This window comes from Oncorhynchus gorbuscha, linkage group LG06 (assembly GCF_021184085.1).
Source record: "Oncorhynchus gorbuscha isolate QuinsamMale2020 ecotype Even-year linkage group LG06, OgorEven_v1.0, whole genome shotgun sequence".
Lineage (NCBI taxonomy): Eukaryota > Metazoa > Chordata > Actinopteri > Salmoniformes > Salmonidae > Oncorhynchus > Oncorhynchus gorbuscha.
Genome location: NC_060178.1, coordinates 47,883,704 through 47,899,199, shown reverse-complemented (window position 1 = coordinate 47,899,199; position 15,496 = coordinate 47,883,704). Strand labels below are relative to the sequence as shown.

Genomic DNA, 15,496 nt, shown 5'->3' with positions numbered 1-15,496 from the left:
TTGGGCCAAGAAACATGAGCAATGGAAATTAGACCGGTGGAAATCTGTCCTTTGGTCTGAGATTTTTGTTTCCAACCGCCATTTCTTTGTGAGATGCAGAATAGCTGAACGGATGATCTCTGCATGTGTTGTTCCCACCGTGAAGCATGGAGGAGGAGGTATGATAGTATGGGGGGGCTTGCTGGTGACACTGTCTGTGATTTATTTAGAATTCAAGGCACACTTAACCAGCATGGCTAACACAGCATTCTGCAGCGATCCGCCATCCCATCTGGTTTGTGGTTAGTGGGAATATCCTTTGTTTTTCAACAGGACAATGACCCAACACACCTCCAGGCTGTGTAAGGGCTATTTGACCAAGAAGGAGAGTGATGGAGTGCTGCATCAGATGACCTGACCTCCACAATCACCCGACCACAACTCAATTGAGATGGTTTGGGATGAGTTGGACCGAAGAGTGAAAGAAAAGCAGCCAACAAGTGCTCAGCATATGTGGGAACTCCGTCAAGAGTGTTGGAAAAGCATTCCAGGTGAAGATGGTTGAGAGAATGCCAAGAGAGTGCAAAGCTGTCATCAAAGCAAAGGGTGGATACTTTGAAGAATCTAAAATCTTAAAAAATATATTGATTTGTTTAACACTTTTTTGGTTAGTACATGATTCCATATGTGTTATTTCATAGTTTTGGTGTCTTCACTATTATACAATGTAGAAAATTGTCAAAATAAAGAAAACCCCTTGAATGAGTAGGTGTGCCCAAACTTTTGACTGGTACTGTATGCCTCTTGTCCATGTAATCAATTACAAAGCACCTCACTGATTAGCTTGATTGAGTAATTGGTGCATCCTATGTGTTACATAATTGTTGATTTATGTGTTACATAGTTGATTTATTGGGAGCCTGTCAATTACTTATCAAACAAGAGCGTATTGTGTTGTTGAGTACTGGGGTTTTTATGAGCTGTGATGGAAAAACCAGAGACCATTACGAATAGTAAAATTCAAATTAATATTGATCAAGCTCTTACTTTTACATAAGAGAAAAAAAAGATGTACAATGTTACAGCAAAGTGTAAATTAAAACATTTTGTAAGACCTTGATGTTCTTATTAGAGAGAAACAGAAAATATGTCTTATTCAGATTAGATACAATTTGCATAATCAGATCTTGTGGAAGTGTGTCAAGTGTACACACCCCTTGCACAGTCTTCACATTTTGCTGCCTTAAAATTAAATCAAAACATTTATTACATTTGTTTCTACCAATGTACACAACCTACTCCACATTTCAAAAGTGATGGATTTTTTCAAATCAATTCCAAAATAATAATAATTGAAAAATGAAGATATCCTCACACCCCAGAGTTAATACTTGGTGAAAGCACCTTTGGCAGCCATTACAGCTGTGAATCATTTTGAATAAGATTCTACCAACTTTGCACAACTCTTAGGGAAACAAAGTTGTCTGTATTTTCAAGTGTTGTGGTTGCAGCATCATGTTATGGGTATGCTTGTCACCGGCAGGGACTGGAGAGTTTGTCATGATCATGATCTATTGTTTTTGTCAAAATTGCTCCAGCTCAGTAAATTTGGTTGGGAGTCATTATAGGACAGCATTATTCAAACCTTGTCTCTAGACCATTCAGGAACACTTAACACCTATTGGCACAAAAACATTTCTAATTGTCCCGGTTAGGTATTCTGAGGTAGGGTTTCCTCTAACTTTTTGTCTGCTCCTTTCATATTTATTTTGATCATGACAAACTCCCCAGTCCCTGCCGGGGACAAGCATACCCATAACATGATGCTGCAAATAGGCATTGAGTGTTTTCTGAATTGTCCAGTATCATTTCTGAAAATCAGAGACAAGGTTTGAATATTTCTGTCTATCAATGACTCCCAACCAAATTTTCTGAGCTTGAGAAATAACCATTTTTTTATATATAAATGTTGCCCTAAGAGTTATTTTTCAAAATGATTCACAGCTGTTATCAAAGGTGCTTCTAACAAGTATTAACTCTGGGGTGGAATCAAGACATTTTTGTTTTGTTATTTGTAGTTAATTAGGAACATTTTCTATAATATTTATTTCACTTTGAAAATGTTGAGTAGGTTGTGTAGATCATTATTTTTTTTAAAAATGTATTCCCATTTTAAGGCATAGAAATGTGTGTACCGTGCAAGGGGTGTGAAGACTCACTAACGACTGCATATCTATTCATCAAAACAATATAAGGGATGTATTTTCTGTCAACTAATGAGGAAACTACCCTTGAGGGAACCACTAATGTCATGCCATGATGTAATTTCACATAATTTTCACAATATAATAGAACACTAAAACTAGGACAGCATTTACACTTTCCCTTCAGTTTGGGACATTTAACTTCTGTTATGGCAAGGTTAAATGTCTGACATAAACACTAGAAACACATGAGCCATCTGTTTGGCTGGGGGTTATCCCAACATGTGACTGAATTAGCTGTGCCTTAAAGGGAAGGTCACTGCAATCAACTCGTTAAAGTGGAGAGGTAGAGAGAGCACCCTCCGCCCCTCTGGACAGGTAATCTGATTGTAGATTGGGGCAGTAAAGAACTGATTACCCGATGGGACTCACTCTCAGTCAGATCACAATTGGTGATGGTGGACATGACCGGAAACATAAAATAATTTGACTGGAAGAGACCATGCAGGGTGGGGGCGAGGAAAGAGAGATAGTGTGGATGAGGTGGGGAAGGGATTGGGGAGGGGGGGGGGGTCCACTGGTGAGCTGACAGGAGGATGGTATATATAGGAGGAAGTGCACGCCTTGATCCAGAAATCAATCCACTGTGTTATCGCCTCAGCAAGAGTGATAGAGAGAAACACAGAGACAACAAGAAGAAGAGAAAGAAGTAGACCAGAGAGGTGAACACAGATACACACACCCTCACACAAGTGACCCACAGATATCAATCCAGCCAGCCGTGATGCGTGTGTTGCCAGTAACACTGCCCCTGCTGCTGTGTGTGGCAGTGGGGTTGAGCCAGGTGACGGCGGAGGTGAGCTTAGTGAAGCTGTGTGGCAGAGAGTTTCTCAGGGCCGTCGTCTACACCTGTGGAGGCTCCCGTTGGAGACGGCTTCTCGACCAACCGGAGCAACTGGAGGGTGAGTTAACCATCTCTACCTTGTTAGAATCTCTGTTACCCACACTTTTCACTTTCTCCTCCTGACTACTTTTCCATGTTTACCCCTTTTCATTACCCAGTTTGGGTTTACAGACCTGGTGACCCATTTCTGACCCTTATCCTCCTACGGACACTTCTGTAAACACATTTCATTTAGTATCGTCACTTAAACTCAGATTTCCACTCACACTTTACGTCAGGGCTTATTCCACTTGATGAACAGAATTACATGAATTGACCAGACAATGTGTCTGTGAGTCAGTGATTGGGGTCTGTCTGCAGTGATGTACAGTGACGCTGCTCCAGTGGGGTGCGCAGTCAGTCAGTCAGTCAGGAAGTTGACCCTCTGGCTGGGTCATGGAGGTCTGTTACGTTGTACAGTCCTCTGGAACATTCAAACCCAGTGGGACCGAGGTGACGCTATCAGGGTCAGCCAGCATGTTCCCACTGGACAGACAGCACCAGGCTAACCCAGTTAGCATATTAGCCATGCTCATTAGAACCAGTTAGAGGAACAGATTCTGGACAAGACAGATAGCATCGGCAAAACCTGTACAATCATTTAGGGGCTTCCTCATTTGGCAGGACCACATATAGCAATTACACTGTTAAACATACTCTGCATATGAAATACCACTCATAGACAATCAGCAAGCAGTGAGAGAGAAAATATATTTCTGGCTTGCGTAACATATGTTTGTTGACTGCTTTCATTCTTAAATAGGTGTTTTTGTAAAGCAAGATGGTATGAAATACCTGAACTCATATTGGACTGTAATAGCATGCTATTTTTATGTGATAATTAATGATATTGATCAATGTCATTAGCAGATTTGGCAAATGGGGAACTGCAGCAGAGCAGCCTGGAGGACCTGACGGCCAACCTGGGGTCAGAGTTCAGCAGACGGGACCTGAACCACATGCTGACCACAGTGTGCTGCAAAATGGGCTGCAGGAAGAGTGACCTCGCATATCTCTGTTGAGACCTGAGTGTCTTTGTGGTTAACCTTTCAACTCCTCCTAAACAGACTTGCTCTCCTCCTATCCAAACCGGTCTTACCTTCTTCATGAAAAACAGAAATAGGGTGCATTTGTTTTATCTCACCCTGTGCCCCGGTGTCACTATACGACCTTAGAACGGTCTAAAATGTCCAAACTCCCCTCACCCGGTGAGGTAAAACCAATGCATCCATAGGAAAAATAAAGGGAGGTTTTATACTATATCCTCAACCATTTCAGCCAATCACAATACTTGCACAGAATAATCAAAAATAGATGCATGAAATAAGAGCTTAATAAAGATAGAGCTTTTTAGCTAGTTGTTTTTTTCATAGATTTAGTACATAGTAGTGGTTGAGGGGGACTTTTACAGGTCGTGTCTGTGTGTGTGGATTACAAAGAGGAACTTTTCCCCTGTCATAGTTTGTATCTCGTGAAGTTTATGCACTGGATGGAAACCAGCCTCTGTTAAATGTGTCAATGATGAGAGAGTTAAGAACCAAAGCTGAATTCAGGGACTTTCATGTAACCTTTTTGAAAAGACTAGTCCTGATCGTACGATATATTTTGCTAGCCCTAGTCTAATAAATGTTCTTACATGCTTGACATGCATGGGAGTGTGATCCTTTTACTTCTCTGTTACGTGACAGTGTGACGCTTTAATTCACTGTGGATTACTGCAACGCTTTGATCATTTTGACTCACTAACATACTGTTAGTCATAAGCTCATCTCAATCTATCTTAAAATGAGCAGTCTGCAGTTGCCACACACATTTTATTAGGCCTCATGAACATAGTTCAACTGTCATCAGAATCCAAAATGTAAGATTGTAAACAAAGTAAATGTAAAACGCATAGCTCTGAAACACTATTAGAACTATAATGTTGATAGTATGGATAGTCAGTCCTTGAAACTATCTCGGTCTATGAATTTGAGAGGGATGACATTTTTGTAACCTCATATTTCATCCTCTGGGAGAAGATGATCTGAATGTTTGGCAGAGGAAATACACTGAGTGTAAAAACATTTCCTGTCCAGGTGATGCTATGATCCCTTATTGATGTCACAGGTTAAATCCACTTTAATCAATGGAGATGAAGGGGAGGAGACGGGTTAAAGAAGGATTTTTAAGCCTTAAGACAACTGAGACATGGATTGTGTACATGTGCCATTCAGAGGGTGAATGGGCAAGACAAAATATTTAAGTTATTTTGGGTATGGTAGTAGTTGCCAGGGGCACCGGTTTGGAATCCAGAGCATCCCTTTCTCTTTCGGACAACTTGTAGAGTCCATGCCCCGACCAATTGAGGCTGTTCTGGGGGGGGGCAACTCAATATTAGGAAGTGCTGAATTCTAATTCTTCCTAGACAAGTCACAACCATTAAGGTAATTGAAAGGAAATAATTTGCATCCATACTGAATTGGACCAAAATAACAGAATGCAAACAAATTGATACGCCTACTTTATTTCCAAGAAAACGGACAATGATTGAAAATCTTGATAGCATAGTAGGTCATCCCGCGTACGTTTATAACATGTCATTAGTACGGTACGTCACATTAAACAATTGCATATTCAGTATCCTGTGCATTGGATAACACAAATAGATGAAGAAAAAAAAAACAAATATATCCATAGAAATATAAACGAAGCAAACAGAAATATATACAGGACATTGAATTAAACCACAAGGCTAATCATGATACAGTAACATCTCCGTTTGACATCCCTCGTAGCACACAATCATAAACAGCTGCGTATTCGCAGGAAGGCTTAAAAGACGATGCAGTTTTATAGCCAACCTCACGGGCTGTGCCGCACACCAGAACTCAAAATGGGTGGAGGACATATTGAATAGACTGCATTCGAGAGGGGAGAAACACTTCCGTTGCGAGTTGCAAAGAGAAAAGAGAGCTTGGAAAGAAGCAAACTAAGTTTCCCCACAGTTCCTCTTAACATTGATCTGTACAAACACAGCTTGCACAGGTGATTGATCGAGAACGAGTACAGAACCTAAAGCAGTCTGGCTTAGCACGCCACACACAGACACACTCTCTGCTCTTCAGTTCTCACATTTAACAAAACAATAGGTCGTAGAGTTGGTTGGTGGAGCACTTGACTTCAGGACTATACCGTAACTGTATGTAAGAAGTACATTATATTATCTATGCCGGAAAACTTTCGCTCGAACCCTTGTTACTCGACTGCTGTACGGAGAGCTGCACCACACCATTCATTAATACCTTACATAGAAACGCCTGCTTTATGTTCAGACAACATGCAATCAACATGTAATCACAGCGCAACACCCTCTATGACAGGCACAATCAATGGTGCTATGTAGCTTCATGAAGCACAGACATTATTTTTTGACATACTTACGATGCCTATATGAGGAGACCTCTTAAGTTAAATGTCATCGCACACATTTTTGTTCTCTATGTTGAAGATCAGAGCATTCGGGGAGTTAATAACATTATCAGCACAGTGCTCTTCACATGAAACAATTTTTTTTTTTGTGTGTCAGTTTTAAAAATATTCAGCTTATTTCTCGCTCTTATAGAGGACTGTCTGGAGTACACACACATGAATACAAAAAGCGTTTTGGTCATCTAACCTCCCTCCAAAAACCTCGTCACCATGTCATCTCACAGAGACCGTTACCATTATGCAAAATAAAGCCATGGATTCAAGCGCTGGTTGGTTTGATCTGAAGGGGAGTGGTCATGCTGTTTGATGCAGAATAATATCCATTCAGGGGGTTTCAGGTGGGTAGGAACGCATCGCGGTGAATGGGAATAGGGCCTAAAATGGTCAAAAGCTGACTGACGATCCACGGTCAGAACTTTCATAAAGCATGACGTACACATCCAGGTCGTTATTCATCTGGGTTTTTTTTCTCCTTGTCATTTTATACCCCCTCCCACCCAATGCCCATATATACCTCAAATTGTCTGTTGCGCTTGAGTTAAAAAAAAATATATATCTCAAATAAATTCAAAAAATGATACCTTATACATTATACTGTACACAGGTTACCCAACTACACAAATAACAAAAAATATCATTCAAATATGTATACCTTTAAGGACTCTAAATGGTGATACCATCAAATTATATTCATATACAGAATCACATACTTTATACAATAAATCATTATCATCAATAAATAAAAATAGAATGCTGTAATGTACTCTGAAGTAAGTCTGCCACTGCTGTCTCAGGAACAACAAAGGCTATTTGACAATACAAGGAAAACACCAAAACGCCCTTTAAGATATATATTATCAATTTAAAATGACACTTTGTACAGGTTTTTCTAAAGGGAAACGTCTTATATTTGTTTTATATTGCAACCAGGAATTGACTTATTGTTGCAGCTGCCCAACTACTCAGGACTATAGAATTATGAGAGTAAATGCGTCAACCGGGCATTAAATCAGTGCATTCAATGAAGGGAGAGGAGGAGTGTGGATGTTGAATTACATCATCCAAATAAACAATGTCCTTTGACCCTGTTGTGCCTTTGTAGAGGGCATGCTAACAAATCAACCGTTAAAGCTAACAGTATAAAAACTCCATTACCCAGAATCCTATGGTAGCTCTAACTGTGTCCAATCACAGGCATGCGAGAGGCAGCATGAGGAAGAACTAGCCCCTCTGTTAAGCCAGAGATCTGTACATTATGAGGAGATGCTCAGGTCTCCGCCCTAACATTGGGAGGAGTCGTCCCAAAGGCGGGAAGGCAGGCGACAAAGCTTAAGTCCAAAACGAAGCACACTGGGCTTATTTTGAAAAGATTTTGGCGAGAGCGAAACCTCTCACATCATGGCGCGCCTATTCATCTATAGTTCACGCAATGACACAACCAAGCAGTCCTCTTTTACATGCATCCTCTCTTAGCATAACATCTTTGTTAATGCGTCTAAAATAAATAGTGTTTCGTTCACCATTGAAACCGTGGGTTTGTGGTTGCGGTGCGGTTGATTAGCTAGGCAGCTGCGTTAAGGGTTAAACAACACCACATCTTGGAGAGGGGAGGGAGACAGAGGCATGTAGCTTTAGAGAGGGTAAACCTGGGATGGGTGTCTATAACTGCAGCAATACAGATGTTCTGAAATGAATACATTTTACAAATACAATAATTACACCTTTAAAACTGTCCACAACGCTAAATGCAAGTTATACAATACTGCTGGGTACAGTAGGCGGTGTGGCCTGGGCCTGTCTATCTCGCGGGTTTAGAAAGGAGTGTTTGTATGTCTGTCTGTAGGGAGGTGGTGGTGTTGTCGGTTTCCATTACTCAGTCGAAGTCCATTGAGATGATGACGTTCAGTGTATTTGTTCAGTAGTGTTGTTCAGTAGTAGGGTTGAGTATCAGTTGTCTGCCAAGTATTTTCCTGAAAATGACAAACATGCTTAGATTACTATACGTTCGATACGCTTTTTGTGCCAAATCCAAAACATATTGCATGTTAATATTGTATTACAACATCGTAGTATGACAAATGAACACGCTTATTCAAGTTGGTCACTCAGTGATACTACTATTCCATTGTTTAGGACAGGGTCTCTCACCTGCTGCGAACCTCTTCTTGACGAGTGAGAAGCGGTACCCGGGCCCTGCCAGCTCTATATCACAGCCTGACAGAGTGCTGCCCTCACTGGTGAACTGGACTGCCAGGGAAGAGGGCTTACTGGGACCCTCCGACAGCTGGAACCGTGCCAACAATGAGCCAACGCCTGGGGACGCACAGCGAGAGGGACACCGGCTCAACATGACAGCCATACAAAAAAAAAATGTCTTCATCAGTATGCTAGGAGTTGTAGCACTGAGTTTGTGAGACAACATGTTACAAATACAATGCTTTATTTTTACTATATGCACAGACATCTCAAAACACACAACTCCACAGCACACAGTAGCATATCATGATTGTAGTTTGTCTGTTCCTTCCTGCCTGAAGGGGGCATCAGTGAGCTCAGCCTCAGCGAGTTCATGTAAATGGGGAAACTGCATGTCATACAGTAGTTCTATAAGGTCGCACATAGATAATGACATTCAAAATAATGTATGCATCTCTGGACCTCTACAAGTTCAAGCCATGGGGGGGGGGGGGTTCTATTTCACGAACATACAGAATTGTTTTAAGATGGTCATACCATGGATCATTTGCTCTTTGATTTAGAATTTTAGGGAGGGCCCCTTTTAGGTGTCCCCCCCCAAAAATATATATACATCAAAAATGTTATCAAATATTTTATTTGGCCTTTACTAAAAAAAAGAAGACAGTAAACAAATCAATCATATGGATTAAGGTTTTGAAGTGTCTGTCCTATATCTAGGAGATAATAGTAAATACATCACATGGATTAAGGTTTTGAAGTGTCTGTCCTATATCTAGGCGATAATAGTAAATACATCACATGGATTAAGGTTTTGAAGTGTCTGTCCTATATCTAGGCGATAATAGTAAATACATCACATGGATTAAGGTTTTGAAGTGTCTGTCCTATATCTAGGCGATAATAGTAAATACATCACATGGATTAAGGTTTTGAAGTGTCTGTCCTATATCTAGGAGATAATAGTAAATACATCACATGGATTAAGGTTTTGAAGTGTCTGTCCTATATCTAGGAGATAATAGTAAATACATCACATGGATTAAGGTTTTGAAGTGTCTGTCCTATATCTAGGCGATAATAGTAAATACATCACATGGATTAAGGTTTTGAAGTGTCTGTCCTATATCTAGGCGATAATAGTAAATACATCACATGGATTAAGGTTTTGAAGTGTCTGTCCTATATCTAGGAGATAATAGTAAATACATCACATGGATTAAGGTTTTGAAGTGTCTGTCCTATATCTAGGAGATAATAGTAAATACATCACATGGATTAAGGTTTTGAAGTGTCTGTCCTATATCTAGGCGATTAAGGTTTTGAAGTGTCTGTCCTATATCTAGGCATAGTAAATACATCACATGGATTAAGGTTTTGAAGTGTCTGTCCTATATCTAGGCGATAATAGTAAATACATCACATGGATTAAGGTTTTGAAGTGTCTGTCCTATATCTAGGAGATAATAGTAAATACATCACATGGATTAAGGTTTTGAAGTGTCTGTCCTATATCTAGGAGATAATAGTAAATACATCACATGGATTAAGGTTTTGAAGTGTCTGTCCTATATCTTGGCGATAATAGTAAATACATCACATGGATTAAGGTTTTGAAGTGTCTGTCCTATATCTTGGCGATAATAGTAAAGCTCAGGAAATATTTTTGTTTTGTTGGCACAAAACTATCTCCATACTCCCATCCATTTGTATGAGTTGCCTTCAGATGAGTCCCGTGACACTTGTGGGGGTCGTAAAGCAAAACAGAGAACACCATTGTGTTCGTGAGAGTCATATTCGTTTGCAGCCTAAACGGTTCGGATGCTACAGATTATTTGTCGGGATGTCTCATGGTCTGGCAAACACCGCTGAATAGTAGCTCAGCCACCTTCCACTGCATATATCTCTAGCTTAAACTGATGGAATTTGATGGGGATTTGTGTATTATGTTTCTTTGATTGACGCGCAGGTGTGTCAATAGACTCTTACGCAAGGTGCAAATTACAAATTGTGAAGGAGCCAGGGGAGGCTCAGCTCCCCTAAATGCATTCTCCTATTTGTTTCAAATTTTGTGGTAAATATGTTTTACAGTGGTAAATATTAAAATAAAAGCTTCCAAAGGAAACAAACACCCCCACCTCTCTGTCATGGTTCAAACCGTTTATTGACATGTGACAGCGTTGTCCACCCAGTAGTGTTGAATTGTAGCCTCAGCTGAGCTCCTTCACATATACATTTTCCCCTGTACTTGTTCATTTTCGCCATTTGTTTGCCACGTGTCCTTGATAAAAAAAAAATAGCCTATGCCTCCTCATTGTTTGCTTTTGTCAGTCAGCTATTTAGAGGGCTCATTGCTTCGTTTTTCAGGTTGCGTGGGGGGGTACTGTTGTTCTCCGTGTCATCCATGGACCATATATTTAGCTTTATCATTTTCTTTTCGTTTTTTTTTCCTGGATCAGCTGATGATGGTCAACAACGTCACTAGACACCAATGCACATCCATTCCATCCAACAAGTAGGCCAGGGTTTCCTAAACTCTGTTCTCGGGACCCCAATGGGGTGCATTTTTTGTTTTTTCCTTGCACTACACAGCTGATTCAAATAATCCCCTAATCATCAAGCTTTGATCGTTTGAATCAGCTGTGTAGTATTAGGGTAAAAACCAAAATGTGCAGCCCTTGGGGAAACCCTGAAGTAGGGTATACGTTCATGACAATAGGCCTATAAGGTGACTCCTTAAGTTAGAAGAGGAACAACATTATTCCTCTCGATTCTTTTTCCCTCTCGATTTTGCAATGGCATAGGCCTACATTATTTGGGATTTGTGTGCCCATGAGAACTGTTTTCACGGTTTAACATAATGAAACGTTACGGAGGCATAGTAACACTTGCAGGGCAGAGATCAGAGATCTCCAAGATCCAGGAATCTTACAGGGTTTAGGTGAAATCTTCTAATTCGATTGTTAAAAGCTTAATAATGACAAATAACACCGTCATAAATGTCATTCATGTAAGGAAAGTCAGGTAGTGTTTTATGTCAGGCCATCTGAGAAGACTCCAAGCATTAACTCGTGAATTATGGACAACTCATGAACGAGGGTGTAAACATGTTTGTATTCAACTCTTATATCATATTGAATGTAGGCTGCCTGTTCTGCGTGTGTTCATGTGTGTAAAATTGCCTCGGCTGAGAGGTTACGCTGCCAGCAGTGGTGTAAGCCTAGCGGAGGGTAAACGAGTAAATGCCGTGTAACCACCTTTTCCAGAAAAACGCATTGAAAGTATAGGAAACGTTAATCACAGTTTACCCACTTTTTTTTATTACCACTACATCACCTGGGGTGGCAGGGTAGCCTAGTGGTTAGAGCGTTGGACTAGTAACCGGAAGGTTGCAAGTTCACATTCCCAAGCTGACAAGGTACAAATCTGTCGTTCAGCCCCTGAACAGGCAGTTAACCCACTGTTCCCAGGCCGTCGTTGAAAATAAGAATTTGTTCTTAACTGACTTGCCTAGTTAAATAAAGGTAAACAAAAAAAAATCACTGGCTACCAGTAGACCTATTTGATGTGCATGGTAATACACACTGTAGCCTAGTCTAGTAAATTGACAAGGTGTGTGGTGGCAATCCTGTTTTTTCCCCCCGGGGTAGTTTCAGCCCCATTTCAGGTGTACAAAAAAGGTACATTTGTCAGCAACACGCATCAATTAATGTAGACCTAAATCGATGGCAAATCGCCGAATGTCATTAGGAACACTTTTTGGTGTTTTGTAACAGATTTCCATTCGTCGCTTGGCTCGAATATACATGCGGTTTGGATGCTGGAATTCTTTTGGAGAGGCCAAACATGCAGGGGTAGTCTACATTTAAGTGATTTGTTTGACAAATCAGATGAAAATATCATGACGCGTTGTGTCATGCCACATTAAAAGGTCATTCATTCGTACCTTTTAAAGGACGACCTTTATCATTAGCCCCCTTTAAAAAAAAGAATTGGGCCCGAAATGTCATGGTGTAATTCGCACTCTGTTCATAAGGATTTTAATTCCTAAACATACACCCAAATAAAGTTAGTCATGCAAAGCCAAGCTAGTAAGTATTCAAGCCTGTTATTGGCACAAGATTTGTACATTAGTGGCAACAAGGATAACACACGGTGTACAAAGCATTAGGAACACCTTCCTAATATCGAGCTTGCACCCCCTTCTGCCCTCTGAACAGCCTTAATTTGTCAGGGTGTGGACTCTACAAGGTTTCAAAAGCGTTCCATATGGTTACTGGCCCATGTTGACTCCAATGCTTCCTACAGTTGTGTCAAGTTGGCTGGATGTCCTTTGGGTGGAGGACCATTCTTGATACACACGGGAAACAGTTCTTGACACACTCAAACCGGTGCACCTGGCACCTACTACCATAGGCACTTCAATCTTTTGTCGTGCACGTTCACTCTCTGAATGGCACACGTACACAATGCATGTCTCAAAGCTTCAAAATCCTTATTTAACTTGTCTCCTCCCTTTCATCTTTAACCCGTCTCCTCCCCTTCATCTTTAACCCGTCTCCTCCCCTTCATCTTTAACCCGTCTCCTCCCCTTCATCTTTAACCCGTCTCTTCCCCTTCATCTTTAACCCGTCTCTTCCCCTTCATCTTTAACCCGGTCTCCTCCCCTTCATCTTTAACCCGGTCTCCTCCCCATCATCTTTAACCCGGTCTCCTCCCCTTCATCTTTAACCCGGTCTCCCTCTCCCGGTCCCCTTCATCTTTAACCCGGTCTCCTCCCCTTCCTCTTTAACCCGGTCTCCTCCCCTTCCTCTTTAACCCGTCTCCTCCCCTTCATCTTTAACCCGTCTCCTCCCCTTCATTTTTAACCCGTCTCCTCCCCTTCATCTTTAACCCGTCTCCTCCCTTTCATCTTTAACCCGTCTCCTCCCCTTCATCTTTAACCCGTCTCCTCCCCTTCATCTTTAACCCGTCTCCTCCCCTTCATCTTTAACCCGTCTCCTCCACTTCATCTTTAACCCGTCTCCTCCCCTTCATCTTTAACCCGTCTCCTCCCCTTCATCTTTAACCCGTCTCCTCCCCTTCATCTTTAACCTGTCTCCTCTCCTTCATCTACACTGATTTGAAGTGGATTTAACAAGTGACATCAATAAGGGATCATAGCTTTCACCTGATCAGTCTGTCATGGAAAGAGTAGGTGTTCCTAATGTGTTGTACACTCAGTGTATGATATTATTAGTGATTTCTCCTGGGCTTTGGTGTAAACAAGGTTATTTACCTCCATTTTCAGATTTCTGGGAAATATCAGGAATCTTCCACAGGATTCTCTGCTGCTCTGCGTTCCTGGAAGAACAGAATCAAACGTAATCCATTACTCTTTAAAAGCCAGGAATAGGTTTAATCTGGGTTTGGGAAACTGGCTTTTTCAAACTTGCAAAATTGCGCTCTTCAGCACAGGGCTGAGCAATAGAGTCATGGGTTGTCTCCGGCTGGTGCAGCCTTCTACTTTTAATTATCAAATAAATTCAATTCAATAGAAACGTATTGTGTTCTGACACACAGTGTCCTCCTCTGTCTTACCAGGCGGCGGGGGGAAGCACAGCCTGTAGCTTGGTGACCCCTCCGTCCACGTGGATCAGGAACTGGACGTTGTTGAGAGCCACGGGTGTTGTCATGGCGCTGCCGTTGTATTTGTAGTCTATCCGGAGGTCCGTGCTGGTGGGCACACACCGCCAACTGGCTGCCAGGTTCAGGGGTGTCGAAACGAGGCCCTGCGCCGATACCTGCCCACACAACATCCATTGAGATGAATCAACAACACAGAAATGTCCAGAGAAACAGTGCACAATCGAGTACAAGAGTTGCTGACCTGGTACTTGAGCATGTCCACATTGTAGTATGTGGCCTGGGGTTTCTGCTCGGCCACCCTCTTTAGATGGGTCATCAAGTTTGGCATGTTCACCCAGAAGTTCTTGCAGTCAGGGTTGGGTGTTGTGACGGTGTCACTACGTGGGCCAATAACAGAACACAATACGCATTTCATCCTATGATCTAATGATCGATCCATCTTAACGTTATTCAACGCACCGGAGACATAATGGAGTACAGCACGAGTTCTATTTGCGTCTACCACCCGGAGGTCAGGGCTACAGCAGCGCTGGAGAGACTGCAAACGGAAACTCGTGCTACACAAAAACAACCGTGATGGCTTGTACATAGGAGAGTGCAGAATAACCTTGGAAACCAGGTGGTTAGTCAAACCACTGGGACCAATTCACAGTGACTCAGAGCCCAGTCAGAACTGGAGTTGGGTGTTTTAGTACAGTATGGATTTTAAATGTTCACTTTGACGTGTTATAAATGCTACAGTGCCACATGATGTTGTGAGTGGTATAATATACGAGGGAAGTTCCAGTGATCTTTACCTTCATAGTGTTTCTGGTACAGTAGGTCAAAGCTACAGTGTGATGATGTCATATTATAAACACCCCAGTGTATAATGTGTTGAGGGTTCCAGTATAATGAGGGGGTGTTACAGTGGGCCTTTACCAACAGAGTAGCTGGGGGTTAGGCAGCACATGCTCCAGCCGGCTGTAGTTGGTTATGCTGAAGGTTAGCACGGCAGGGGACGGGTTATTGGCAAAGTGCCGAGTGATCCCCGCTGGAAACGACAGCACCATCTCACCTGTGATCTTCACAACAC

At 41.7% G+C, this 15,496-nt stretch overlaps 2 protein-coding genes across 3 annotated transcripts in view; one reads left to right on the top strand and one right to left on the bottom strand.

Moving 5' to 3' along the window:
* The first annotated feature begins 2,795 nt into the window (after nt 1-2,795).
* insl5a (insulin-like 5a) lies at nt 2,796-4,770 on the top strand. 2 transcript variants are annotated; one of them, XM_046353412.1, is made up of 2 exons: nt 2,796-3,145; nt 3,994-4,770. In XM_046353412.1, exons 1-2 carry the CDS (start codon nt 2,968-2,970, stop codon nt 4,146-4,148), a joined length of 333 nt encoding a protein of 110 aa, XP_046209368.1. In that variant the 5' UTR covers nt 2,796-2,967; the 3' UTR covers nt 4,149-4,770. The 2 variants fall into 2 exon arrangements, with proteins under 2 accessions (XP_046209368.1, XP_046209369.1); XM_046353413.1 differs by having other exon boundaries at nt 2,806-3,145; nt 3,997-4,770.
* An 842-nt stretch (nt 4,771-5,612) lies between these two features.
* The window catches only part of LOC124038037 (SH3-containing GRB2-like protein 3-interacting protein 1), a 125,022-nt gene continuing 115,138 nt past the window's right edge, over nt 5,613-15,496 (bottom strand). The window contains 6 exon segments of the mRNA XM_046353414.1: nt 5,613-8,567; nt 8,746-8,910; nt 14,072-14,136; nt 14,374-14,576; nt 14,663-14,798; nt 15,343-15,496. The exon segment at nt 15,343-15,496 is cut by the window's right edge and continues 2 nt beyond it. Coding sequence (XP_046209370.1) covers nt 8,545-8,567; nt 8,746-8,910; nt 14,072-14,136; nt 14,374-14,576; nt 14,663-14,798; nt 15,343-15,496 — 746 coding nt within the window. The 3' untranslated portion in view covers nt 5,613-8,544.